General features: G+C 42.1%; 1 protein-coding gene across 2 annotated transcripts in view; it reads right to left on the reverse strand.

Moving 5' to 3' along the window:
* Positions 1-27,198, reverse strand: part of Ube2w (ubiquitin conjugating enzyme E2 W) — an 84,891-nt gene extending 57,693 nt beyond the window's left edge. Inside the window, exon 1 of one of the 2 annotated variants that reach the window (XM_045143119.1) lies at positions 27,144-27,198. In XM_045143119.1, the coding sequence (XP_044999054.1) occupies positions 27,144-27,158 (15 nt within the window). In that variant the 5' untranslated portion in view covers positions 27,159-27,198. Of the gene's footprint in view, positions 1-6,724; positions 6,738-27,143 lie in introns of those variants that run through there. The other variant, XM_045143120.1, reaches the window with a different exon arrangement.
* Positions 27,199-27,660: the final 462 nt, after the last annotated feature.

Raw genomic sequence — 27,660 nt, forward strand, 5'->3', positions numbered from 1 at the left:
TTTTAACTTATTTTCTTTAATAAAAAAGGACCCAATAGGATCTTAAAAAAAAACTAGAGTTAATACATATTCAGTAAAATTGCAGGATACAAAATCAACACACAAAACTCATGTGTATTAGAGAAGAAATCAAGGAAAACCTCATTCACAAAAGTCACAAAAAAACTTTAAATACCTATGAATAAAACTAACCAAAAACATGAATATGAAAAATGGAGAAGGAGCACACATGCCTTGGAGGTAGAGGTAGGACATTCACCATGAGCTCAAGACCAACCAGAGACTACAGAGTGGGTTCCAAATCGGCCCAGGCTACAATAACACCCTGTGGGGGGAGTACATGAAAGAGCTCTACAGTGAAAACTTGAAGACAATAAAAAACGGAACCAAAGACACCACGATGGAAAGACCTCCCATGCTCCTAGGCTGGCAGAATTAATGTTATTAAAATGGCTAAACAAATTACAAAAAACAATCAACAGATTCAATGCAATTCCTATCTAATGTTCCTCACAGAGGTCAAAACTTAATGCATCAGTTGAAGAAATGGCTTAGCAGTTAAGATGCTTGCCTGCGATGCCTAATGACCCAGGTTCAATACCCCAGTACCCAGATAAACCAGATGTACAAGGTGACACAAGCACCTGGAGTTCATTTGTAGTGGCTAGAGGCCCTAGCGCAATTGTGTTCCTTCTCTCTGTATCTTTTAGCTTATTTTATTTTTATTTATTCATTTGGGGGGGGGGGGAGAGGGAGAAAGAGGGGGAGAGAAAGAGAGAGAGAGAGAGAGAATGGGCTCGTCAGGACCTCCAGCCACTGAAAATGAAATCAAGGCACATGTGCCACCTTGTGCATCTGCCTTTACATGAATAGTGGGAAACAGAACTGGGGAACCTTAGGCTTTGTAGGAAAGTGCCTTAACTGCTGAGCCATCTCTCCAGAACCCCCAACCCTCTTTCTGATTCTAACAAGCTCTTTCAAATAAATATTTAAAAAAAAAAAAAAAAAAACAATTATCTGGGCTAGAGAGATGGCTTAGCGGTTAAACGCTTGCATGTGAAGCCTAAGGACCCCGGTTCGAGGCTCGGTTCCCCAAGTCCCACGTTAGCCAGATGCACAAGGGGGCGCACGCGTCTGGAGTTCGTTTGCAGAGGCTGGAAGCCCTGGCGTGCCCATTCTCTCTCTCCCCCTTTATCTGTCTTTCCCTCTGTGTCTGTCGCTCTCAAATAAATAAATAAATAAATAAATAAATAAATAAATAAATAAATAAATTTTAAAAAATTATCTGTTTTTAACGTCCCTACAGTCTTTTAATGGTTCCAAAAATGTCTCAAGTCTTCTTCTGAGTCTCAGATAACTCTTAACTATAAGCTCCTATAACACCAAAAAACAAATTAAGGGCTGAAGCAATGGCTCAGTGGTTAAGGTGTTTGCCTGCAAAGCTAAAGGACCCAGGTTCAATTCCCCAGGACCCACACCAGCCAGATGTACAAGGGGGCACACACGTCTGGAGTTGGTCTGCAGTGGCTGGAGGCCCTGGCATGCACATTCTTTCCCCCCTCCTTCTCTATCGAATAAATAAATACATTTAAAAAAAATTACAAGCCAGCTGTGGTGGCACACACCTTCAATCCCAGCACTCGGGAGGCAGAGGTAGGAGGATCATCATGAGTTTGAGGGCACCCTGAGACTACATAGTGAATTCATTCCAGGTCAGCTTGGGCCGCAGTGAGACCCTACCTCAAAAACACAAACAAACAAAAAAAAATTACATACATCCAAAACACATGAGCACAAGGTAAATCTTCCCAATCCAAAATAGAAAAATGGGAGGACACATAGCAAGGAATGATCAGATCAAAGCATGACCAAAATTTTCCAGCTCCATGTCTGGCATCTGAAACTCATGATGGGATGGATTATCAGGGCTTCAACAGCCTTGAATAGCTCCATCCCTCCAGCTATGCTAAACTAACTAGCTTCTCCTGTGAAAAGGATTCACCTCAAGCTGACTGCTTTTCTTGGTAGCTATCTTATGTTCCTGGAACATAATATCCTGAAGTCTCCATTACAACTTAGGATTCACCTTTACAGCTTCACCCAGTGGCCTCACACTGCTTAGCCCTGGCTACCCTCTAGAACAGCGGTGCAATGCCTCCGCACTCTTATATCTTTCCTTCTTTCAAGTTCTTCTGCAAGGTAGGGATGGAATGTGATACTTATGGAACATAGTTGTAGCAGTGATGGGGAACAGGGAATTCCTGCATTCTCCTTTCAGGCCTTTTCCTTTCAAAATAATTTACAAGGGCTGGAAAGACAAGGTACCGTAGGCCTGAGTTCAATTTCCCAGTACCCTGTAAGTGAAATGCAAAAAATGGAACAAGAGGCTCTACTTGGGTGACCCCCCCTACCACCACATATACATAGACAAGTGCAAATAATTTTTTAAAAAGGCTATTACATTCCTCCTACATTCAGCCTTCGGTAGTCTGGGTCTTGCCCTCTGGGTATCTTTCCTATGGTGTCAGTGCAGAACAGTTAGCTTGTCTTTAACTGTGATAACCTCTTTAAACAATTCCAACAGAAGAAGCCCGTGTAGTTTCTGTGCCCAAACTTGAAACCCTTTATATTTCTTTTTTTTTTTAATTTTTTTTGTTCATTTTTATTTAGTTAGTTAAGAGCAACAGTGAGAGAAAGAGGCAGATAGAGAGAATGGGCATGCCAGGGCCTCCAGCCACTGCAAACAAACTCCAGACGCGTGTGCCCCCTTGTGCATCTGGCTAACGTGGGTCCTGGGGAATCAAGCCTTGAACTGAGGTCCTTAGGCTTCACAGGCAAGCACTTAACCACTAAGCCATCTCTCCAGCCCACCTTTTATATTTCTTTCTGTGCCAAGCTGTATATATTTTTTGTTTTGGTTTTTATTGACAACTTCTGTAATTGTAAGCAATATTCCATGGTAATTTCCTCGCTCCCCCCCCCAACACACACATTCCCCTTTAAAACTCCACGCTCCTACCCCTCTGAATCAATCTCTCTCTTATTTTGATATCACCATCTTTTCCTCCTATTATGATGATCTTGGGTAGTGTCAGGCACTGTGAGGTCATGGATATCCAGGTCATTGCATCTGGAGGAGTACATTGTAAGGAATCCTACCCTTCCTTTGGCTCTTACATTCTTTCTGCCATCTCTTCCACAATGGACCCTGAGCCTTGGAAGGTGTGATAGAGATATTTCAGTGCTGAGCACTCCTCTGTCACTTCTTCTTAGCACTACGGTGCCTTCTGAGTCATCCCAAGGTCACTGCTATCTAAGGAGAGAAGCTTCTCTAACCAAAAGTGAGAGCAGCATTAATATATTGGCATGAACATTAAGAGAAGTGCTTACTGGGCAGTTTGGTGAGCACAGTATATACATTTAGCCAGACATCAGCAGACATTGAACACCTAGGGCTCATAACTACCCTTGTTGTAGGTTTTCAGCATCACAGAAGTATAATCTCCCACGGAGTATACCTCCAGTCAAAGTATAGGGTGGTTGGTTTCCCCCATAACATATGTGCCACTATTACACCCATTAGCTCATTTGGCCTAGTTGGCCAAATATGAAGCTTGCAATGTCCACCGTTGAGTATCTTCACTGGTGATTTTTCTATCTGTCCCACTGAATTGCATGCAGAACGGCTTCTTCCAGCTTTCTATCCGCTGGTATACATGGAGGAGGCTTTCAGCTCAGCTCTCCAGCAGGATTTCTCAGTGACCTTGCAGCCCAAGTATGTGGAGTCTTCAGCAATAGGGTCTTACCATCTACTCTTGGTGGGAAACCAAGGGCCTCGGCAATGGCTTGTAATATTTTGGGGGCATCAAGGACTTCCTTGGCCAACAACTCACTGAAGGTATCCCATCCCTAGCACTGAAAAATTTCTAACAACAATCTATGGCTCCTGAGTGTTCCATTATCCACAATGGTGGGTTTCCATATGACTTACTTACATCCGCTTAGATTTTGATTAGCCCTCCCTCCACCCTTCCTTTACTCAATCTCTTCCCCAACCTCACTTAGGCCTTTTCACCCCCATTAATCTGTTCTCTATACATACATACAATACCATCTTATTAAGTAGCCCCTCCCTCCCTTTCTATTCCCTTTATACCTCCTTTCTAGCTTACTGGTCTCTGCTACTGAGTTTCATTCCTACTCATATAGAAGTCCAATCATTTATAGCTAGGATCAACGTATGAGAGAGAACATGTGACATATGGCTTTCTGGGCCCGGAGTACCTCACTGTAGTAGTTTGATTCAGTTGTCCCCCATAAACTTAGGTATTCTGAATGCTAATCTCCCCAGCTGGTAGCAATTGGAAATTAAAGCCTCCTGTAGGCAGTGTGTTGTTGGGGGCATACTTGTGGGTATTATAGCCAGTTTTCCCTTGCCAGTGAGTGACACACTCCCCTGTTGCTATTGTCCACCTTATGTTGGCCAGTGGGTGATGTCCACCTTCTTCTCATGCCACTGTTTTCCCCTGCCATCGTGGAGCTTCCTCTCGAGTCTGTAAGCCAAAATACACTTTTTTCCCCACAAGCTGCTCTTGGTTGGGTGATTTCTACCATCAATGCAAACCTGACTGCAAGAGTAAAGTGGTACCAAGGAATGTAAATGCTGCTAGATACCACTGTGTGGCTTTGGCCTTTTGGAGCTGATTTTCAAGAGAAATGTAGAAAGATTTGAAACCCTGGCCTAAGAGATGCCTTGCAGTGCTATAAAGTACAGCTTGATGGACTATTCTGGTCAGAGTTGAAAGGCCTGAATGCAGTAAGAACTATAGACTGTGAGGTTTGGCTTATGAGGATGAGTAAGAGCTTTGCCTGATCTGGGCTAGAAGTTTGTGTGAGAAGCTTGCTGTTATGCCTGGGTCCTGAGAAGTTATGCAGGGTTGCTTTGCATAGAAATGAACTGGTGCGAGCAGAGGGATATGGCACAGAAAGAAAAATCTTTGGGTGATCTGCTGCCCGTTCGGCTGCAGATGAGAGATTACCATCTTTGAGATTGGGCCAGCTGACCTGCATTGGAGCAACAGGAAAAATGTAGACTCTTTTGAAGGGGTCTGAGTGCTCAAGGAGTGTCCTGTTCTCAAAGTCCATTTTATTCCCCCTGGATTAACAAATTGGCACCCTACCTGGTATCGTGGAGTATAAGAAATGCAGGAAAGAGAGGGCCATTGAGTTTGCAACAGAGTCTTATGTTTTGGAAATGGTCATGGACAGTATGAAGCATGTTTTGTTGGTTGCATGCATGGAGTCCCCCATGGGACCATGAGGATGAACCATGGATTGCAGTGGAGACCCAGTGGAGATGCCGGGACCACAAGATGGCTGCTAAAGAAAGCTGCTGGCCCCAATGAAGTTTCCCAGTACTGTGAGCAGCCAAGCTGGAGGGATAGAATTGGAATGCTAGAGACTTATTGCTGGTTAGAATTATTGAACTTGGAGATTTGTCACTGCCTAGAGTTGTTGGACTTGAAACTACATAGTCTGAAGTTTGCCCTGGTTATTTTAAATCTTGTCTTGGTACAATAGTTTGTTTGATATGAAGTCAGAGGTTTTCCTACCATCTACTTCTCACCAGCCAACAAGAAACTAAATCCAAAGAAATATGAAGGTGGCCGTGAATTAAATGACTTTATTAGCTATCTACAGCGAGAAGCTACAAACCCCCCTATTATTCAGGAAGAGAAACCCAAGAAGAAAAAGAAAGCACAGGAAGATCTCTAAAGCAGCAGCCAAACGCATCACTTTGTAAAAGGACTTTTAACAGCAGGATGGGGAAACATTGGAGATGAGGACTTTCTGGATATAATCTGAATCCTGTTAAATTTTCTCTAAACTGTTTCTAGCTGCACTGTTTATGGAAACGCCAGGACCAGTTTGTTTGTGGTTTGGGAGGAAATATTTGTGTTGGGGAAAATATTGTGGGGGTTGGGGGTTATTTTCTAATTTTTTTTTTGTACATTTGGAACAGTGACAATAAATAAGCCCCCTTTAAAAAAAATAGTTTGTTTGTTTTTTGTTTTGTTTTGGTTTGGTTTTTTTTTTTTTTCCTATGCCCAATGCCATCTTATGCAGTGTGAATGTTTATTCTGTGTCATTATGGGTTTTGGGGGGGATTTTTTGGTATTATGGCTCAGTTAAAAGACCTTGGACTATGGTGATGTTCAAACATCATTGGGATTCATAAAAACTATGGGGACTTTAAATAATTTTAGAAAATTATTTTTATTTATTTGAGAGTGACAGACAGGGAGAGAAAGAGGCAGATAGAGAATGAGCGCGCCAGAGCCTCCAGCCACTGTAAACAACCTCCAGATGCACGCGGTCCCTAGTGCATCTGGCTTACGTGGGTCATGGGGAAACAAGCCTCAAACCAGGGTCCTTAGGCTTCACAGGCAGGCACTTAACCACTAAGCCATCTCTCCAGCCCAACTATGGGAACTTTTAAAGTTGGACTGAACGTACTGTATTTTACATCATGTATTGTTATCAGTTTATGGGGGCAGAATACAGTAGTTTGATTCAGGTGTCCCCCATAAACTTAAGTATTCTGAATACTAGTTTCCCCAGAGGATAGCATTGGAAATTAAAGCCTCCTGGAGGCAGTATGTTGTTGGGGCAGGCTTGTGGGTGTTATAGCCAGTTTCCCTTTGCCAGTGATTGGCACACTCACCTGTTGCTATTGCCGACCTTATGTTGGCTCATGGGTGATGTCCACCCTCTCTGCTCATGCCATCATTTTCCCCTGCCATCATGGAACTTCCCCTTGAGCCTGTAAACCAAAATAAACCTCTTTTTCCCACAAGCTGCTCTTGGTTGGGTGATTTCTACCAGCAATGCAAACCTGACTGCAACACTCACTAAGTATAATACTTTCCAGATCCATCCATTTTCCTGAAATTTTCACAATTTTTTTTAAACTGCTGACTAGAACTCCATTGTGTAAATGTGCCACATCTTCGTTATCCACTCATCAGCGGAGGGACATCTAAGCTGCTTCCATTTCTCAGCTATTGTGAACAGAGTGGCAATAAACAAGGTTGAGCAAGGATCTCTAAGGTAGTGAGATGAGCCCTTAGAAAATATGACCAGGAGTGGTATAGCTGGATCATATAGTAGATCAAGTTTTGGCTACCTCAGGAACATCCACACTGATCTCCACAATGGCTGGACCAAATTGCATTCTCACCAACAGTGTAAAAGGGTTCCCTTTTTACCTGCATCCTTGCCAGCATTTATGGTCATTTGTTTTCATGATGGTAGCCAATTTGACAGGAGATGGAATCTCAATGTAGTTTTAATCTGCATTTCCCTGATGATTAGGGATATGGAACATTTTTTTATGCCATCTGTATTTCTTCTTTTGAGAACTTTCTGTTTAGTTCCATAGCCCATTTTTAATTGGATTGTCTGATTTCTTATTATTTGGTTTCTGAGTTCTTTGCACATCCTAGATATTAATCCTCTGTCAGATGATATCAGAAGATAGTTGGCAAAGATTTTCTCCCATTCTCTAGGCTGCCTCTTCCCTCTATTCACAGTATCCATTACTATACAAAAGCTTTGTAATTTCATGAGGTCCTAACAGTTTATCTGTGGTTTTATTTCCTGAGCAGTTGGGTTAACATCCGGAAAGTCTTTGCCAATACCAATTTGTTGAAGGGTCCCCCCCTCACACTTGGTTTTTTTTTTTTTTTTAGCAGTTTTAGAGTTTCAGGTTTGATATTAAGGTCTTTGACCCATTTGGATCAATTCTTAATTCTTGTGCATGGAGAGAGATAAGGATCTATTTCAATCCTTCTACAGATACATACCCAGTTTTCCCAGCACCATTTGCTAAAGAGGCTTTCTTTTCTCCAGTGAATACTTTTGGCATGGCATTTCTGTCAAATATAAGGTAGCCATAGCTACCCAGACTTACATCTGTGTCCTCTATTTTGTTCCACTGGTCAACCTGTCTGTTTTTGTGCCAGTACCATGCTGTTTTTGTTACTATGGCTCTGTAATATAGGTTAAAATCAGGTACGGTGATACTACCAGCCTTATTTTTGTTGCTCAAAATTGTTTTAGATCTTCAATCTTTTTGTGCTTCCAAATGAAATTTTGGATTTAAACGAATGGGTCAATGAAGAAGTCCAGAAGGAAATAAAAAAATTCAGAGTCAAATGATAATGAGAACACAACATACCAAAACTTTGGGACACAATAAAGGTACTCCTAAGAGGGAAATTTATAGCTTTAAGTGCTTTAAAGGTTGCAAGTAAATAACTTAATGAGAAATTATAAAGGTCGCAAGAAAAATAACTTAATGCTTCACCTGAAAGCCTTGGAAAAAGAACAACAAAGCAAACTGAAAATCAGCACAAAGGAAGAAATAATAAAGATTAGGGCAGAAATTAATTAAATAGAAAAAAAATCCAAGGAATCAATGAAGCAGAGTTGCTTCTTTGAAAGGATAAACAAGATGGTAAACCCTTAACAAATCTGACCAAAAGAAAGAGAAAAAGAAACACAAATTGATAAAATTAGAGATGAAAAAGGAACCATTACAACAAATACCAGAGAAATAAAAAAAAAAAAATCATAGGGACTTACTATGAGAACATATACTCCACTAAGTGTGAACATCTGAAAGAAATGGATGATTTCCTTGATTTATATGACCTACCTAAATTAAATCAAGATGAGATTAATCACTTAGATAGATCTATAACAAGTATAGAGATCCATGCAGTTATCAAAAATCTCCCAACTAAAAAAAATTCCAGGCACAGACAGATTCACTGGTGAATTTTACCAGACCTTTATGGAAGAACTAGCACCAATGCTTCTTAAACTTTTCCATAAAATAGAAAAAGGAATCCTTCTACAAAGCCAGCATCAACCTGATATCAAAACTAGACAAAGACAGAAAAAAGAAAATTACAGATCAATCCCCCTCAAGAACATAGATGCAAAATTCTCAACAAAATATTGGCATCGTAATATAATACTATATCAGAAAGATCATTCACCCCAACCAATCCCAGAGATGCAGGAATGGTTCAACATATGCAAGTCGGTAAATGTAATACATTATATAAATGGACTAAAGGAGAAAAATCACATGATCATCTCATTAGATACAGAAAAAGCATTCAACAAAATCCAACAACCCTTCATAATAAAAGTCCTACAGAGACTGGGAATAGAAGGAACATATCTCAACATAATGAAGGCTATTTATAACAAACCAACAGCCAACATAAAACGTGAAACTTTCCCACTAAAATCTGGAACAAGACAAGGGTGTTCACTGTCTCCACTTTTATTTAATATAGTACTCAAAGTCTTAGCCATAGCAATAAGGCATGAGACACACATAAAAGGGATACAAATTGGAAAGGAAGAGATCAATTTCTTATTATGTGCAGATGACATGATTCTATACATACAGGACCCTAAAGACTCTACCAGCAAACTGTTAGAGCTGATAAACACCTACAGCCATGTAGCAGGATACAAAATAAACACACAGAAATCAGTAGTCTTCCTATATGTATGCTAACAACAAACACACAGAGGATGAAATCAGAGAATCACTGTCACTCACAATTGCATCAACAAAAAAATAAATAAAATCAAGTATCCTGGAATAAACCTAACCAAGGAAATGAAGGATCTCTACAACAAAAAACTTTAAAACACTCAAGGGAGAAACTGCAGAAGACAATAGGAAATGGAAAGACATCCCTTGTTCTTGCATTGGAAGAATCAATATTGCGAAAATGGCAATCTTACCAAAAGCAATCTATACATTTAATGTAATCCCCATCAAAATTCCAATGGCATTCTCCACGGAAATAGAAAAAACAATCTAAGCTGTATATTTTTTATATCTTCCTACTCTGTATTTTCTTCTTTCATTGTGGATTTCAATCAGGGCAGCAAAGACAATTCAATGAAAGATCTGGAGTTTGTAACATACCCAGTGGTTTTCTGTCTTGAGATTTCCTCTGCCAAACACTTTAGTTCATGGCTATATTGTTTGTTTGCTTGCTTGTTTTGAGACAAGACTTCTAGCCCAGGCTGACATGAAACTCACTCTGTGGTGCCAAGCTGGCCTCAAACTGATAATAATCCTACTTCTGCCTTCCCAGTGCTAGGATTAAAGGTATACACCTCCACGCCCAGCTCCCACTTCTTGGTACCATTTTCTGTATCAGTTGTCTGGACCCATTACTCTTTTATTTTATTTATTTTTTTTTTTTTAGTGTTTTGAGGCAGGGTCTCAGTCTAGCCCAGGCTGACCAGGAGTTTACTATGTAGTCTCAGGGCAGCCTTGAACTCATGGCAATCTTCCTACCTCAGCTTCCCAAGTGCTGGCTGGATTAAAGGAGTGTACCACCACACCTGGCTGCATTTTTTATTTTTTACTTAAAAAAAAAATTTCTTAGCAAGCAGAGAAAGAGAGAGAAAAGAGAGAGTCAGAGAGAAAATGGACACACCAGGGCCTCTGGCCACCACAATGAACTCCAGACACATGAGCCACCTTGTGCATCTGGCTTACATGGATACTAGGAAATCATACCTGGGTCCTTCCCAGGCAAGCACCTTAACCACTAAGCCATCTCTCCAGCCCCTCTATTTTTTTTTAACTATCTTTTTTTTTCAAATCTATTTGAGAGAGAGAGAATGGGCATGCCAGGGCCTTCAGCTGCTGCAAACAAACTCTGGGAACATGTGCCACCTTATGCATCTGGCTTATGTGGGTTCTGGGGAATCAGACCTAGGTCCCTTTGGCTTTGCAGGCAAGTGCCTTAACCACTAAGCCACCTCTTCAGCCTGATCCACTACTTTTACTTTTTTTTTTTTTGAGGCAAACCCAACAGACTTGCCCCCCCCCTTTTTGTGTAACAGCAAGAGAGAAAACTGGCGTGCCAGAGCCTCCAGCCACTGTAACTGAACACCAGACATGTGTGCCCCTTTGTGAACATGTGCAACTTTGTATATGCGTCACCTTGTGCATCTGGCTTACATGGGATCCAGAAGATTACACTTAAATGCCTTAAATCTCCTGAATGCAGATCCAAAGAGTTACATAACTGTGTATATATGATTTGCACACCTTAACTCCTTTATGGTAAATGAAGATGAGTTCTCAACTGAAGATATACATTAGAATTACCTAAATAGCTAAGATTAATTACAAAATGTGTGCCAAGATATTAACTCATAATCTGGGAATTAAAAAAGTTTTCCAAAAGAAAAAAAAAAGTTTTCTAGGTAATTTCAAATGATATCAAAGTTGAAGGCCACTGTTTTAAAAAACTCTGTGGGCCAACTTGAAAATAACCAGGGAATGGAACTGATCTATCAAAGAAATGAAAACAAAGAAGGGGCTGGGCTTTAAGATGCTTACTTACAATGCCTGTTGGCCCAGGGTTCAATTTCCTAGTATAAAGCCTACATAAAGCAGTATGCAAAAAAGTAGCACATGAAGGCCGGGTGTAGTAGCACACACCTTTAATCCCAGCACTCGGGAGGCAGAGGTAAGAGGATCTCTGTGAGTTCGAGGCCAACCTGAGACTATAGTGAATTCCAGGTCAGCCTGGGCTAGAGTGAGACCCTACATCAGGGGTGGGGGGGGTAGAGAAAGCAGCACATACCTCTAGTACAGCAACAGGCCCTGGCATACACACTCATATAAATTTTTCAAGATAGTCAGAGTGCATGGGCATACCAGAGTGTCAGACACATGTGCCACTTTGTGCATCTGACTCTATGTGGGTACTGAGGAACTGAACCCAAACCAGCATAACTAATAAGCCATCTCTCCAGCCCATGAATAATTTTTTTAAAGTAGAAAAAGAATCAAACAGAACTTGGATATAGTAACATTGTATTTTACCAGTTTTAATTTTGCTTCCACACTTTCAAATCAAAGATGGACTGAAACTTAAAATACAGTCTATCTGCATTATTCACAGTAGTTAAGATCTCAGCAAACACTGAATTAGTGAACCCTAAACTCACTGCTCCAGAAGAAATACAGGGTTAGATTCCTACAAGCTTCTAGTTATATTTCATCAGCCAGCTAGAAATAAACCTGATTTTGTATGTGTGTTTCTTTAAAGACTCCCCCTATTGGACTGATTATACAGCTTAGCAAAAGAGAGCTTGCCTAGCAGGCATAAGGTTCTAGGTTCAATCCTCAACACCCCAGAAAATTTTTTAAAAAGAACATTTACTATACATTAAACTCATTAACAAACTCACAACCAACTTCACTATAATTTATACCTGAATGAAGCTTATCTCATGCATGCACTTTCTGTCAGGCACATGACGGTTTTCATGTACTTAGGAACCCTAAGCAGAACTTCAGTAGTATGCTTGATGCCCATTTTAAACAGAAAAATCAAACCCCACAAAAAAATGTACACCCCACACCTCAAAAAGGACACTTACAGTATGAGCTAACAAGTCAGCAGAGCAGCCCTTTCAGAAGAGAACATAAGCAGAGAGCAACTTGTGTATCCTTACTGCTTTGCAAGCATGGAAGCAACCAAACAAGCACTTTCAGAAATGATTTTAGGATTACATAAATTTGAACCAGTAAATGAATTCAAGTACAAGATCTGTAATAATGAGGACAGGCAGTAGCAAATTCTATAAGGTTTCCACTAAGTAACATCAAGGGCAACACTGGCATCAATACACTCAACTATGTAATTTTCTCCATAATAATCTCATACTGGTCTTCCTAAGAATGTAACATTTTTTCTTAATTACATATATTTATTTATTTTTATTTACTTGAGAGAGAGAGAGAATGGGCATACCAGGACCTCTAGCCACCGCAAATGAACTCCAGACGCATGTGCCACCTAGTGCATCTGGCGTATGTGGGTCCTGGGGAATGGAACCTGCGTCCTTTGGCTTTGCAGGAAAATGCCTTAACCACTAACCCATACCCCCAGGACCGTATTTAAATTTTTGACATGAATTTTGGTATCCTGAGTTGCAATCCTAGAACCCTGTACCCATGCAGACACTAAGGGTCAGCTGTATTAGGTGTGTGTGTATACACATGTTCCTATATGTGCGTGTATGGAGGCCAGAGGTTGATATTGGGTGTCTCCCTTAGTTATCCTCCACGTTATTCTTTGAGACAGGGTCTCTCAATGAACCTAAAGATGACCAATACAGCTAGACCAGCTAGCCAATGAGCCTCAGGGATTCCCTGTTTCTGCATCCCAGCACTGGGATTACAAGTGTGCAACACCACATTCAGCATTTTGCAGATTCTGGGACTCCAAACTCATGCTGATTAAGCCCATTGAGCAACCTCCCCATAAAATCTTACAATTATATGGCACACAGTTCCCACAACCCTTCTCATCTAAATGAATAATCACTGAATGTTCCTAGATAGCCTGAGGATGGGACTGGCTAGCAAAGGATCCAACCAGTGCAATCAGAGGATTAGAAATTTCAGCCCTACCTACCCAACACCTGTGGAGGGGCAAAAGCAGAGGAACATAAAATGGAACATACCAATTTAACAAACCTCAAAATGCCAGGAGGGTCTAGGGATGTAGTTCAGTTGGTATATTGTCTGTCTACATTACACACAGCCCTGAGTTTGATCCCCAATACCACATAGATCAAGCATGGTGGCTGTATTGCTTACTTTATCCTTTGCTTGACAAAATACTTGACCAAAAGCAATTGAAGCAAGCAAAGGATTTAATTCAGCTTACAGCTCCATAGTGACAGGGAAAACATGGTGGCAGGAGCAAGATGTTGGCTTATCACATTGCAGTAAGACAGCAGAGGTAAACTGGAAGTGAGGCCAGACTTTAAAACCTCAAGTCCTGCCCCCAGCGACAGACTTCCTCCAGCAAGGCTCTACTTCCTGAAGGTTCAACAACCTTCTCAAACACCACCAACACCTGGGGACCAAGTGTTTAAACACATGAACCCATGGAGGAAACTTTACATTCAAACAAGAACAATGGCTCTAGCCTATAACTCTAGCACTCGGGCAAGAGAGGTATGAGGAACAGACGTTCAAGTTCACCGTAGCTGCACAGTGAGTTTGATGCCAGCCTAGGAATCATGAGACCTTGTCTCTGTCTCTCCCTCCCCTAAAAGAACTGGGTTTTCAGAGTTTCTGAAGAAAAAAAAAACACCCAGGGCTGGAGAGATTGCTCAATGGTTAAGGTGCTTGCCTGTAAAGGCTAATGACCTGAGTTCAATTCTTCAGTATTCACATAAAGCCAGATGCACAAAGTTCTGGAGTTCCTTTGCAGCAGTTAGGGGCTCTGGTACACTCATCTATATTCATTCATATTCTTTCTTTCTCTCTCTCTCTCCCTCCCTCTCTAACTCTCCCCCCCCCCTCCACTAGGCATGATGGCACACACCTTTAATCCCAGCACTTGGGAGGTAGAGGTAGGAGGATCACTGTGAATTCCACGCCAGCCAGAGACTACAAAGTGAATTCCAGGTCAGTATGAGCTAGAGAAAACCCTACTTCAAAAAAAAATCCACAGCCCGGTGTGGTGGTGCATGCCTTTAATCCCAGCACTCGGGAGGCAGAAGTAGGAGGATCACCGTGAGTTCGAGGCCACCCTGAGACTACATAGTGAATTCCAGGTCAGCCTGGGCTAGAGTGAGACCCTACCTCGAAAAAAAAAAAAAATTCACATACAGAGAGGATTGCTGGGGAACAGAATTCCTGTGTTCAGGACCTTAAGGAATCTCACTATAGTTTCAAACCATTCGTAACCTTTAAAATATCCTTTAATGTCAGATATAGTAGCTCATGTTTGTAATGCTAGCACTCGGCTGAGAAAGGAAAACTGCCACAAGATTCAGGCCAGTCTTGGCTATAGTGTGAGAACAGATTTTAAAAAATAAAATATGGTAGCCAGGCATGGTGGCACACGCCTTTAATCCCAGCACTCGGGAAGCAGAGGTAGGAGGATCGCAGTGAGTTAGAGGCCACCCTGAGACTCCATAGTGAATTCCAGGTCAGCCTGAGCTAGAGTGAGACCTTACCTCGAAAAAATAATAATAGTAATAATAAAATTAAAATAAACAAGGAACTGGGCATGATGACACATGCCTTTAATCCCAGCAATTGGAAGGCAGAAGTAGGAGGATCACTGAGTTCGAGGCTACCCTAAGACTACGTAAGTGAACACCAGGTCAGCCTGGACTAGAGTGAAACCCTACCTCAATAAATAATAATAATGATAAAATAAAATATGGGCTGGAGAGATGACTTAGTGAAGCCTAAGACCCAAGTTTGGTTCCCCAGTACCCACATAAGACAGATGCACAAGGTAGCATATGTGGCTGGAGTTCATTTACAGTAGCTAGAGACCCTGGCACACCAATTTTCATTCTCTCCTTTCTCTCTCTCAAATAAATTAATTAAATATTTTAAAAATAAAATAAGGGCTGGAGAGATGGCTTAGCAGTTAAGGCATTTCTCTGTAAACCCCAGGGACTCATGTTCGACTCTCCAGGTCCCACATAAGCCAGATGCACATGACACAAGCACGCAAAGCTGCATATGCACACATGGGTATAGTTTGACTGTAATTAATGGCTGGAGGCACTGATGTGACAATTTTCTCTCCCATAAAAAAAAAATTACAAGAAAGAAAAATAAAATAATCAACAAATGGGGGCTGGGGAGATAGCTCAGTGGTTAAAGGTGCTTGCTTGCAAAGCCCACGACCAAGATTCAATTCCTCAGTTTTCACATAAAGCAACAAAGTTGTGCATGCATCCGGAGTTCATTTGCAGTGGCAAAAGGCCCTACTGCATCCATACATATTCTTTCTCTTTTAAGTAATATTTTAAAAATATATATATGAAAAATAACCAAAACAAAAAACATTCTTCAGAATACATCAGCAATCAGTTAAGGTTAGGGGTTTGGGATCTTGGCAGCCAATAGAGCAATCATTATAGCAATCATGAAGGTGTTGGTAGATGTTGCAGTCAATTTCATGTGGCTGGGACAAACATCCAACCAGACACAGCTTATGGGAAAGGTTTATTTCAGGCTTACAAATTCCAGGGAAACACCATTAATGGCAGAAGAAGCTGACTCCCTTTCATAGATCTAAGCAGAGAGACATCAACAGCCAGCACCATTAACAAGCACAAATAGCCAGAGCTCAAACTGCTCTGAATACACCTAGTAAGAACGGACTCAGATCCACCCCAAACACACCTTAGGGTGGACTCTTAAGATCAGCCCTCAGTAACACCTTGTCTCCAGTAGGGTTCAGCCCACTGGAGACTCAATTCAAACCCAAGTCTATGGGGCCATATATTCAAGTTATCACAGTAGAGATTCTCCCAATCGTAGTCTAGTTGGAAAGCATTTGCGGATAACCAGGGACACTATGCTTATAACTGAAATCTGAGGTGGGAAACTGTCTTTGGGTACCTGTACTAACTCTGGTTAGTGTCTGCATTAAACGGAACAGGTTCCAGGTAATTGTGTGCTGAATAAAAGCAAGCAAGCATCTATTGTCAGAAGTGAGTATCAAGTACTGGTAAGAGTTACAGCATAGATGAATCTCAAAAACATTAAGGAGGGGACTGGAGAAATGCTTAGTGGTTAAGCACTTGCCTGTGAAGCCTAAGGATGCCGGTTCAAGGCTCGATTCCCCAGGACCAACGTTAGCCAGATGCACAAGGGGGCACACACGTCTGGAGTTCGTTTGCAGTGGCTAGCAGCCCTGGCCACACCCACTCTCCTCTCTCTCTCTCTCTCTCTCTCTCTTTGTGGTTCTCAAATAAATAAAAATAAACAAAAAAATTAAAAAAAAAAAAAACATTAAGGAGAGGCTGGAGAGATGGCTAATCAGTTAAAGGTGCTTGCCTGCAAAGCTAGATGGCCCCAGTTCCATCCCCCAGTACCCACTTAAAGCCAAATGCTCAAACTGGCACATGCACTTGGAGTTTGTTTGCAGTGGCAGGAGGCCCTGAAGCACCCATACTCATTCTCTCTCTGCCTCTTTCTCAAAGAAATTTTAAAAAGCCGGGCATGGTGGCACACACTTTTAATCCTAGCCCTTGGGAGGAAGAGGTAGGAGGATTGCTGGGAGTTCAAGGCCACCCTAAGACTACATAGTGAGTTCTAGGTCAGCCTGGGCTAGAGTGAGACCCTACCTCGAAAAAACAAAAAAAAGAAACAAAACAAAGAAACAAAAAAATATTAAAGTCAGAGTGTAGTTCTATTTACATGAAAGACAGATAGGTAAATCTTTAAGAAATTGAAAGGAGACTGGGGGTGGGGGGGAGAGGAAAGAATGGAGTGACTGCAGATAAGCTTTTTTCTGGCCGGACATGGTGGTGCATGTCTTTAAACCCAGCACGCACTCAAAAGGCAGAAGTAAGAGGATTACCATGAGTTCCAGATCACCCTGAGACTATAGCCTGGGCTACAGAACCTACTTCAAAAAAATAAAAAAGTTTTTTCTTAGGGTGATGAAAAATGAAAATGTTCTGCAGTGTTAATGGTGGTGAATATATTAGAAGCCTTCAAGATTTTATGATTCGAACTACATTAGTTAAACTTTTTTTTTTTTTTTTTTTTTGGCAGTGCTAGGAATAGAATCAAGCTTCATGTATGCAAGGCAATATCTATACCACTGAGCTACAACCCCAGCCCACACATTTCAATTTAAAGAAAAAAAAGTGTGCTTTTTACAATTGCTATAGAATCTAGCTCATAATTCTACTTGGCTAATTCTCAAATTCTGAAGTGGATTGGCAAAGAATGCACACTAATTGGAATCCATACTTCCGCCCTCCTTCCTGTGATGTAGAAATACAGAGACCTCATATGACACATTATCATAAAAGGAATCTGGTTTTTTTCCACTGATAACCAACACAGGGACCAGAAATCAAAAAGAAAAATAAAATTGGTAGCAGAGTTGAAAACTGGAGGCCTATGGCTGGAGATGGCTCTGCAGTTAAAGGCTCCTGCTTGCAAAGCCTGAGGGTCTGGGTTTGATTTCCCAGTACCCAGGTAAAAGCCAGATGCACAAAGTGGTGCACGTATCTTAAGTTTGTTTGCAGTAGAAAGAGGCCCTGGTACACCCTTTCTTTCTCTCTCTCAAATTAGTAAATACTTAAAAGATCATTAAAAAAAATCTGGAGACCTATAACATTTTAAGTTATAAATCACAAACAACTCTAAAAATATGTAAAAGAAATAATCTACAATTTCATGAAATATGACTGTTTTATCATCCCTATTTTGTGTTTAGAAGTAGGGGAAAGATTACACAGCTCTTAAGGGGTAAACTAGGATTGAAATCCACCTTTACCTGATCCCAGAGGATGAGCTTATTTATTCATTCAACATTTACTGAGGAAATAGTAAATTAATCAATTAATAATAAACCAACTGTGAAAGATTTAGACTTAAGAAAAATTCCTAGTCCTGGGGGGAGGGTTGGAGGTGGCATTATTTTATACTAGGTGGCAAAGGATGCCCTCACTGAAGAAATAACATCTAAACAAAGATCTGAGTGGGGGGAAGGGAGACCTCCAGATGGTGAAAGGACATTCCAAGTAAAAGAAACCAGGCCAAAGGCCTAAGCAGGAATAGCAAGGAGGCCAAGGCTCCCAGGGCATCTGAGAGACGTTAAAGCCCTGGTGCTGTTACCATTTGAATTAGGAAGCTGCAGTTGAGTTTGTAGGTGACATTTGCCCTTTACTGTAAGGTTTCTACAGGTAGAGAAAAGGCAATAAGGGTACAAAGGAAGAAACAGGAAAACCATTTATGCAGGGATTAATATAACATCCAGGAAGGGATGATGATGATTTAAATCAGGGAGTTCCAGGTCAGCCTACTACAACAGAGCGAGTTGCAGACCAGCCTGGACTAGTACTCTGGTATTCTAGACCCTGCCTTGGTGGTGGTGGGGGGAGGGAGGAATCAGGGAGTAATTCAGAAGAGGAACAAATAGTGGATTTCTAGATCTTTTGTAGGTAGAGTTGACATAATTGCTGATAGTTGACTATGGCGTAAGATAATTTCAAAGTTTCTAGATCAGCACATAGTAGGATAAAGTTCCACAAACCAACATGAAGAAAACAGGTTTGAGGAAGAGAATTCCAAAAAGCAGTATATACTTGGATGTAGTGACACATGCCTATAACCCCAGCACTTGGGAGGCTGAGCAGAAGAATCATAAAGCTGAAGCCAGGCTGGGAAACCTAAAAGTAGTTTTATGTATGTTTACTTCTGATAATCTATCTTAGCCACTATATATATGATGTTCATGTAATACAAGCTTTTTAAGTAGCAAACAGGACTTGATCTTTTGGTTCCCGATCCTGTATTATTTCTATTGAGATTTTATAAAGGCAACTTTATTTCTCAAAATAAAAACAATTCAAGGCCAGGCGTAGTGGTGCACGCCTTTAATCCCAGCACTTGGAAGGCAAAGGTATGAAGACTGCTGTGAGTTGGAGGTCATGAGGCCACCCTGTGACTATATAGTGAATTTCAGGTCAGCCTGAGCTACAGCAAGACCCTACCTTGGAAAAAAACAATTCGAAGTTCAGATACAAAGTGGCCTTGATATTCATGACCTCACAGTGGCTGATGCTACCTACACAAGGCTTACATAACAGGAGGGGAAAGAAAAAAAAAATGATGGCATGGAAAGAGAAGACAGTAGTTGGGAAGAAGGAATTAAGTGGAGGGCAGATTTGGAAGGCAAAAAAAGGGAAGTAATGGGAGGGGATGATGTTCATGGTATATTATCTATATTTATGGAAGTTGTCAATAAAAAGTTTAAAAATCAATTCAAGGCTGGAGAGATGGCTCAGCAGTTAGGGCACCTGCAAAGCCCAACAACCAGAGTTAGGTTCCCCAGGAACCATGTAGAGCTGGATGCACAAAGTGGCCCATGCACCCAGAGTTCATTTGCACAGGCTTAAGTTTGATCCCTGGAGAATCAATCTCAGGTCTTTGGCTTTGCAGGCAAGCACCTTAACCACTAAGCAATCTCTCCACAGTCTTTAATGCTATAAACACTACCACTGGAGCCCATACTTCCTCATTCTCTCTCTTATGTAAACAAATAAAAATATGGAGCTGAAGAGATGGTACAGTGGTTAAAGGCACTTGCTTGCAAAGCCTGACAGCCTGAGTTAAATATCCCAGTACCCACATAAAGCCAGATGCAAAGTGGTACATGCACCTGGAGTTCATTTGCAGTGGCATGAGGCACTGGCATGCCCATACAGTCACTCACTCTCAAACAAATAAAAATATTAAAAATACACAGATTTAAATATTTTATTTATTTCATTCTGGGGTCTCTTGCCACTGCAAACACACTCCAAATATATGCACCACTTTGTGCATCAGTACTGAGGATCCAAACCTGGGGCAGTAGCCTTTTGCAAGCAAGTACCTTTAACCACTGAGCCATTTCCCCAGCCCCAAAATTATTATTTTTTTTTTTTGAAAAGAATATAGCTGACTTGACCTGAGTCTGAGGGAGAAGGGCTGGGGTCTGAATCCCTGGGTCTTGACATCCTGATATCATATACGGTGGCTCTGGCTAACTCCTATGGACACCTCATCTCCAAGCTCAAAGGCTAGATAGAGATGGAAGCATGGAATAATGTCTTCTTGGCAGAGCACTGTAGTGCTGAACCTGCTGAAGGGAGCTTTTTGACCTACCTGGCTCAAGCTGACACGCCACTTTGAGCTCCAAGACCTGTCCTCAGACCCTTATATGCCTCTATGTATAAAGTGACAGCGAAAATGAAGGTGTAAAAAAAAAAAAAGAAAAGAAAAATCAAATAAAGTGACAGCGCCATCCCTGCCCTGGAACAACTGCAGGTCTTCCCAAGCGCCCTTCTCTCAATTGCATGTCTTATTGAAATTGTATCAAATTGTATCAAAAAACTCAACTGAAGGTGAACAAAAAGAGAATATAAAAATATTTGGAAAACATTGACGTTTTTGACCAACATATAAATCAATACAATATTTAAGAATATACAATACAAGATGAATTTTAAGTTATACCTTTGTAGGTATTCATCCATTACAAAACTGCTTAACAGATTTTCCTGAAGTAGGTTTCAATTAATGCAGAATTTGCTATTTATGAATGTTTCTTGAAGCATCAAAGTTATGGCCCAGGGGAAAAACTTAAAAAGTTAAAAACCTAGAGCTGGAGGGATGGCTTAGCTATTAAAGCACTTGTCTGCAACGCCAAAAGACCCAGGTTTGATTCCTCAGGAACCACATAAGCCAGATGCACAAGGTAGTGCGTGCGACTGGAGTTCATTTTCAGTGACTGAAGGCCCCAGTGCACCCATTCTCTACCCCCGCAAATAAATAAATAATTTTTTTAAAGTTAAAAATCTAAACACTTCTAAGACAAAAATAAGAGAGCTCAACAGCTTTAATCCCAGCACGCAGGAGGCAGAGGTAGGAGGACTGCCATTAGTTCGAGGCCACCCTGAGACTCCATAGTGAATTCCAGGTCAACCTGGGCTAGAGTGAGACCCTACCTGGAAAAGCCAAAATAAATAAATAAATAAATAAAATAAAATAAGAGAGCTCATAAGAAGTAGGTGATTAAACACAAAAGGAAAAATACAATACGTTGAGAGCGAAGGAGTGATTACCATAGATTGATGCTTGTGGTCACTTAGGTTTACTATTCACATAGAACTCCCTCAGTGGTAGCCACAGGCATCCCCTTTTCCCCTGGCCCATGCTCCAACAGCTCTGACCACCCTATTACTAAGGAATCCAATAAACCTTAGTTATCAGAATTCAAGTTCTCAATGCTCAATAAGCCTTAGCATCCAAGATGACAATTTTCTAACTTTTCATTATGCTAGAACCTTAATTATGACAATGACAAATAGGAATGTGGTATCTAATTGTTAAGGCATCATGACTTATGATAGGATTATGTAAGACCATCTTCTACCTGTACCAACCATTACTACCTACAACAAGCCAAAAGCAATGCACAGCTGTGAACAATCCCAAATAATTACTTCTAAATCACCTGAAAATAAGCACACATCCATACTCTCTTCAGTTATTGAATATCCTTCTATTTAGCCAAATCAAGTCAATAGTTTAACATCTAAGTCAGAGAGGATAAAAATTCAGAAAATTCAAAGAAGAATTCAACAATTTTGTCACTTAACAGTTGACAGGCATCAACTATTATGCACTAACTTCCTATGACCTTCCTATTAACATAATCATAAAGGTGTCAAATTAGAAAAAGAGCTAGGCGTGGCAGTGCACGTCTTTAAACAGCACTTAGGAGGCAGATGTAGGAGGAGGATCACTGTGAATTCGAGACCATCCTGAGACTACATAGTGAATTCCAGGTCAGCCTGGGCTAGAGCAAGACACTACCTCAAAAAACCAAAATAAATTTTATATATACATATATATATATATATATACATATATATACATATATATATATAACATAAAAAGACACCAGGTAAAATTTCTAATTTCTGCAGGGCATGGTGGTGCACCCCTTTAATCCCAGCACTTGGGAGGCAGAGGTTTGAGGTCACCCTGAGACTTCATAGTGAATTCCAGTTCAGCCTGGACTAAAGCGAGACATTACCTTGAAAAACGAAAATAAGGCAATTTTAAAATGACAACTTCTAGCTTAAAAGAAGTCTGAATAAAACAGCTAAATTCTAAAATTAGAAAACATATCAAGGCCAAACTGGTTAAGTATTTCAAAAGATAAAACAAGCTATAGAAAAGGAAATGAAAATATACAAACACACACACACAATGAAAAAAGAAACACAGCACAAAAAATATGGCTAAGCCGGGCAAGGTATCACAAGCCTTTAATCCCAGCACTCAGGAGGCAGAGGTAGGAGGATAACTGTGAGTTCTTGAGGCCACCCTGACACTCCATAGTGAATTCCAGGTCAGCCTGGGCTAGGGTGAGACCCTACCTTGGGGGGGGAAAAATAAATAAATAAATAAACACAATACTCAAATATTGCTTATTTTTCAAAATTATTTATAATCTCATAAAACATATAGAGCACTTTAATGAAATAATATTTTTGCAGTTTAAAGATGGAAAGTTTATAACAAATACTCAAGTCCCTAAAGTGCTAAAAGTATGTGACCTTTTCATTAAATGTTTTACGAGGGGCTGAGGAGATGGCTCAGTAGTTAAAGGGACTTGCTTACAAAGTTTGCCAGCCCAGAGTTTGGTTCCCCAGTACCCATGTAAAGCTAGATACACATAAATATTTTAAGATTTCTTGAATTACCAAACTAAATGTAGATTTCTTTAATGGAGCCTAACACCTGGCCAATTTTAAGTATCACCATGAACATACCATTCATGTGATAATTTCTTTTTTGTTGTTGTATTGGTATTTTGTGTGTGTGTGTGTGTGTGTGTGTAGGAGAGGGAGGGAGGGAGGGAGGGTTTCACTCTAGCCAAGCCTGACCTGGAACTCACTCTGTATTCCCAGGCTGGCCTCAAACTCAAAAAGATCCTCTATCTCTGACTCCTGAGTGCTGGGATTAAAGGTATGTGCCACCTTGCCTGGAAATACTGAGTTCTTAAAATATTACTGTGATAGTATTTCGTGATTTGTGACTTTGTTTTAGGAAGAACTAAAAGAAAGAAAAAAAGAATAAGACAAAGAAAAAGAAAGTGTCACAAGTAATCAGGTCCCATTCTACATTTGTAGTTGAATAGTATGGCATGTTTTTTAAAATACAGTGTCTCTCCCAGCTAAGTAACCTCTTCTACAGCAACAATACCCTGGTGTGGTAAGATGAGGAAATGTACTAAAAGCTTCTTAAATACAAGGCTATAAAGTTGGAGCAACATTTTGTGTAACAGCACACTTTTCCTAACTAAAATCCCCTATATTGATTTCCTAACCTTCTCTAATATAGTAACAAAATAAATACTACTTTTTTTTGTTTTGTTTTTTCGAAGTAGGGTCTCACTCTAGCCCAGGCTGGAGTTCACTATGTAGTCTCAGAGTGGCCTCGAACTCAGGGCATTCCTCCTACCTCTGCCTCCTGAGTGCTGAGATTAAAGGCGTGCTCCACTACACCCGGCACAAATAAATACTTTCTTCTTATCTGTAAATATTAAATGCAGAGGCAGAGATGGTGGGGTTTTGTTCACTGCTGTACCCCTAGCAACTCCCCAAATGCCTGGTATGATGGCTCTTTAAAAACATGTGCTGATAGATTGGGCATGGTGGCGCACGCCTTTAATCCCAACACTGAGGAGGCAGAGGCAGGTGGATCACCATGAGTTTGAGGCCACCCTGAGACTACATAGAGAACTCCAGGTCAGCCTGAGCTAAAGTGAGACCCTACCTCGAAAAACTAAAAGTAAGTGTGCGTGTGTGTGTGCGCGCGCGCACACACACGCGTGCGCACACACACACACACACACACACACGCTGATTTAATAAAACACATTTGTTCAAGTAGCTGTAGTTTTATGTGTAATTGAAGTCATTTGAAAAGAGCTAACTTCTGCTAAGACGGACAGACAGTAAACTTTGCACAAAGACACGGAAATAATCACATAGAAGTGTATCTACATTAAAATATCCTAATGACATTTCCAGAAAATGTAGCAGGTGTTTTCAAATACGAATAAAAGGTTATGGTTTAGTTTAACTTTAATTAAAACAGGAAGCATCGGGTTCCCACCCCCTCTAATCAGAAGTCATAAAGAGTGATGAGAATCTGCCGGAGTGCTTCTGCCACAGGAAAGTGCACTCCTGCATGAACAGGTAGTTTTCCCCCATTGTTTAAATCACCATGTAAAACTCAAGGTTACCAATATCTCTCGTTTTTTTTTTTTTTAAGTCTGAATTTTCCAAATACCTGAAGTGTATTCTAACCAACTAACATTGCTCTTATCATAGATAATCACAAGTGCTGTAGATTTTAATCTTAATTTTTAGGCTTAATGTTTTTATCTTAAGACATGGTATGGCCTTCAGCTGGTCATAACTAATAATGTTTTGATACAGATAAAAATATTCAAGCAGGGGCTGGAGAAATGGCTTAGTGGCTAAGGCACTTGCCTGCAAAGCCAAAGGACTCAAGTTCAATTCCCTAGGACCCACATAAGCCAGATGCACAAGGTGGTGCATGCATCTGGAGTTCATTGCAGTGGCTGGAAGCCCTGGCACACCCATTCATTATGTACCCACCCCCTCTCTCCCTGTCTCTCTCAAACAGTAAATAAATATATATTTTTTTAATATCAAGCAGGCGGGCGTGGTAGTGCACGCCTTTAATCCCAGCACTCGGGAGGCAGAGGTAGGAGGACCACCGTGGGTTCAAGGCCACCCTGAGACTACATAGTGAATTCCAGATCATCCTGGGCTAGAGTGAAACCCTACCTTGAAAAACCAAAAAAAAAAAAAAGAAAAAAGAAAAAAAAAATCTTCAAGAAGTTATATAGCCCATCTACTGTTCAACTGGTGTTCCACAGTTCCTTTTTGTGCCTCAAATGACGAAACTTCTCTAATGTCTCTAGGGAGATGAGTGTTAAGTATAACGTTTCCTGAAATTGTTCTTGTTTTTCCTTACAACATTTCGCGACATCTCTTCAAGTAGAAATGCTAAATGCAATTTTACTGTTCTACTGGAAAGGCCAAGAGGAGAAGAGACTGTAAAAAGAATTCTCTAAGGAAAATAGGTTGAAAGGGGATGGACAGTGTGTAGAAAAAAAAAAGAAAAAACAGTTGCATAAAGAGGAAGGTGCAGAAAAGGAGAAGGAAAAAAAAAAAAAACACTAGCACAGAAAAGAAATGGTGAAGACTTGCTTATTCTTGTAGAAACAAAAGCCAAAAATCCTTCTAAGAAAAAACGTGGTCTCTTTCTTAAGGGGATGTTATTAAAACTCTCCAAGGCATTCCATAAACAAGCTTAACAAGAGTTCTACTTTCTATTTCTACATGTTTTAATTCCGCTAGTCTTACCTGTGAATTAAACACTAACTATAGATAATGCTGTCAATCTCTACAAAACTACAATTGCGGTTGCCATCTTTGCCAAGGGAAAAAAAAAAAAAATCTCTTGGATTTGAGAGAGGAAAAAGAAGAGTAAGTTAAGTTGGAAAAACCAAGAAAACCACGCACAGCCAAGTCAGGTTGATGGGGACACAGGTTAACAAGCGTCTTCCACCCAACTAAGGTTGCACTGACGATCTGGAGGGGAAGGGCAACGAGCGGCGGCCTCACCAAGACCGCAAGGGTGGGGCATCGTCAGAAAGAAATTAGGAGGACGAGTTATCCCCGAGAGCTTTCCGGGGGGCTGGTGAGCAGGCTCGCGAGCCTGCACGCAGGGCGGCCAAGGATGCTGGGGACTCGGGCTGAGGGCAGCTTCGGGCGGGGCGACCGCGGCAGCCGGCTGCGGGGAGGGGACGCCAGCGAGCGCGAGGCTCCCCCGGGAGGGTCCCCACGGGCGCAGGACAGGCGACCGGAGCGACTGGGGCTCAGGGGCCGAGCGGGCTGGGGGCCGGCCGTGGGAGGCCCGGGAGGAGGCCGCTACGCGCGGTCCGCAGCAGCCGCCGGTCCTCTCGGGGAGCGCGTCCCGAGCTCCCCACGCGCAGTCCGGCTCCAGTCGCCCCGACCCCGGCGTCCGCAGGGAGCACAGCTGTTTCCGCGGGGCCGGGGACCGCGGAGGAAGGGACATCCCGGAGGAGAGCTGCCGGGGCAACGAGCGGCGGCCGTGCGCGTGGGGAGGACGCTCTGGAGACCACCCCGGCCGCGCCAGCGCCAAACTTCGCCCTTTCTTCCCCTCAGCCTTCTCCATCCCCCCAACTTCTCCGCCGGCGGCCGTCCGCCCGAGATCACCCCCTTCTTCTCGCCGCCGCTCAGCCCTCCCCGACGCCCCGGAGCTGGACGGGAGGCCGAGCCGCGGTGACCGCTCCCGAGCCCGCGCCGGCATACGGCAGCCCCGGACGCCAGCCCCGCGCGAGCGCCCGCACCCCCTCGGCGGCCCCCTACGCCCGCCCAGATGCAGCGACTCCGCTCACCTGCATTGACGCCATGATGAAACCATCCCCCCCAGGCCAGCGAGGCCAGAGACGCAGGGGGCGGAGCCGCCGTGCTCACGTCACGCCGCGGGCCCTCCCCCCACCACACACACATCCCCGGCGCGGGCGGGGGCGGGGCCTCCGATGGGAAGGCGAGGGCGCCTCCGGATTGGCTGGTACGCAGGCCACGGGGAGGGGTGGGGCGCGGTTCAGGTCGCTGTGGGTACCCCAGCTCGCTGGCGGCCTTCCCCGCGAGCCTCCGGGGTCCCTGGGGGGAGGCGCTGCGTGGGTGCTGTCCCGACCACAGTTCGTGGTGGTTATGTTGGGGGTTTTGTATTTTTTTTTTGTTTTTGTTTTTGAGGTAGTGTTTCCCTCTAGCCCAGGCTGACCTGGAATTCACTGTGTAGTCTCAGGGCGGTCTTGAACTCACGGCGATTCTCCTACTAATGCCTCCTGAGTGCTGGGATTAAAGGCGTGCTCACGGCCTACAGTTCGTAGTTTTTGTAAGATCCTGCTG

Source organism: Jaculus jaculus, chromosome 2 (genome assembly GCF_020740685.1).
Source record: "Jaculus jaculus isolate mJacJac1 chromosome 2, mJacJac1.mat.Y.cur, whole genome shotgun sequence".
Lineage (NCBI taxonomy): Eukaryota > Metazoa > Chordata > Mammalia > Rodentia > Dipodidae > Jaculus > Jaculus jaculus.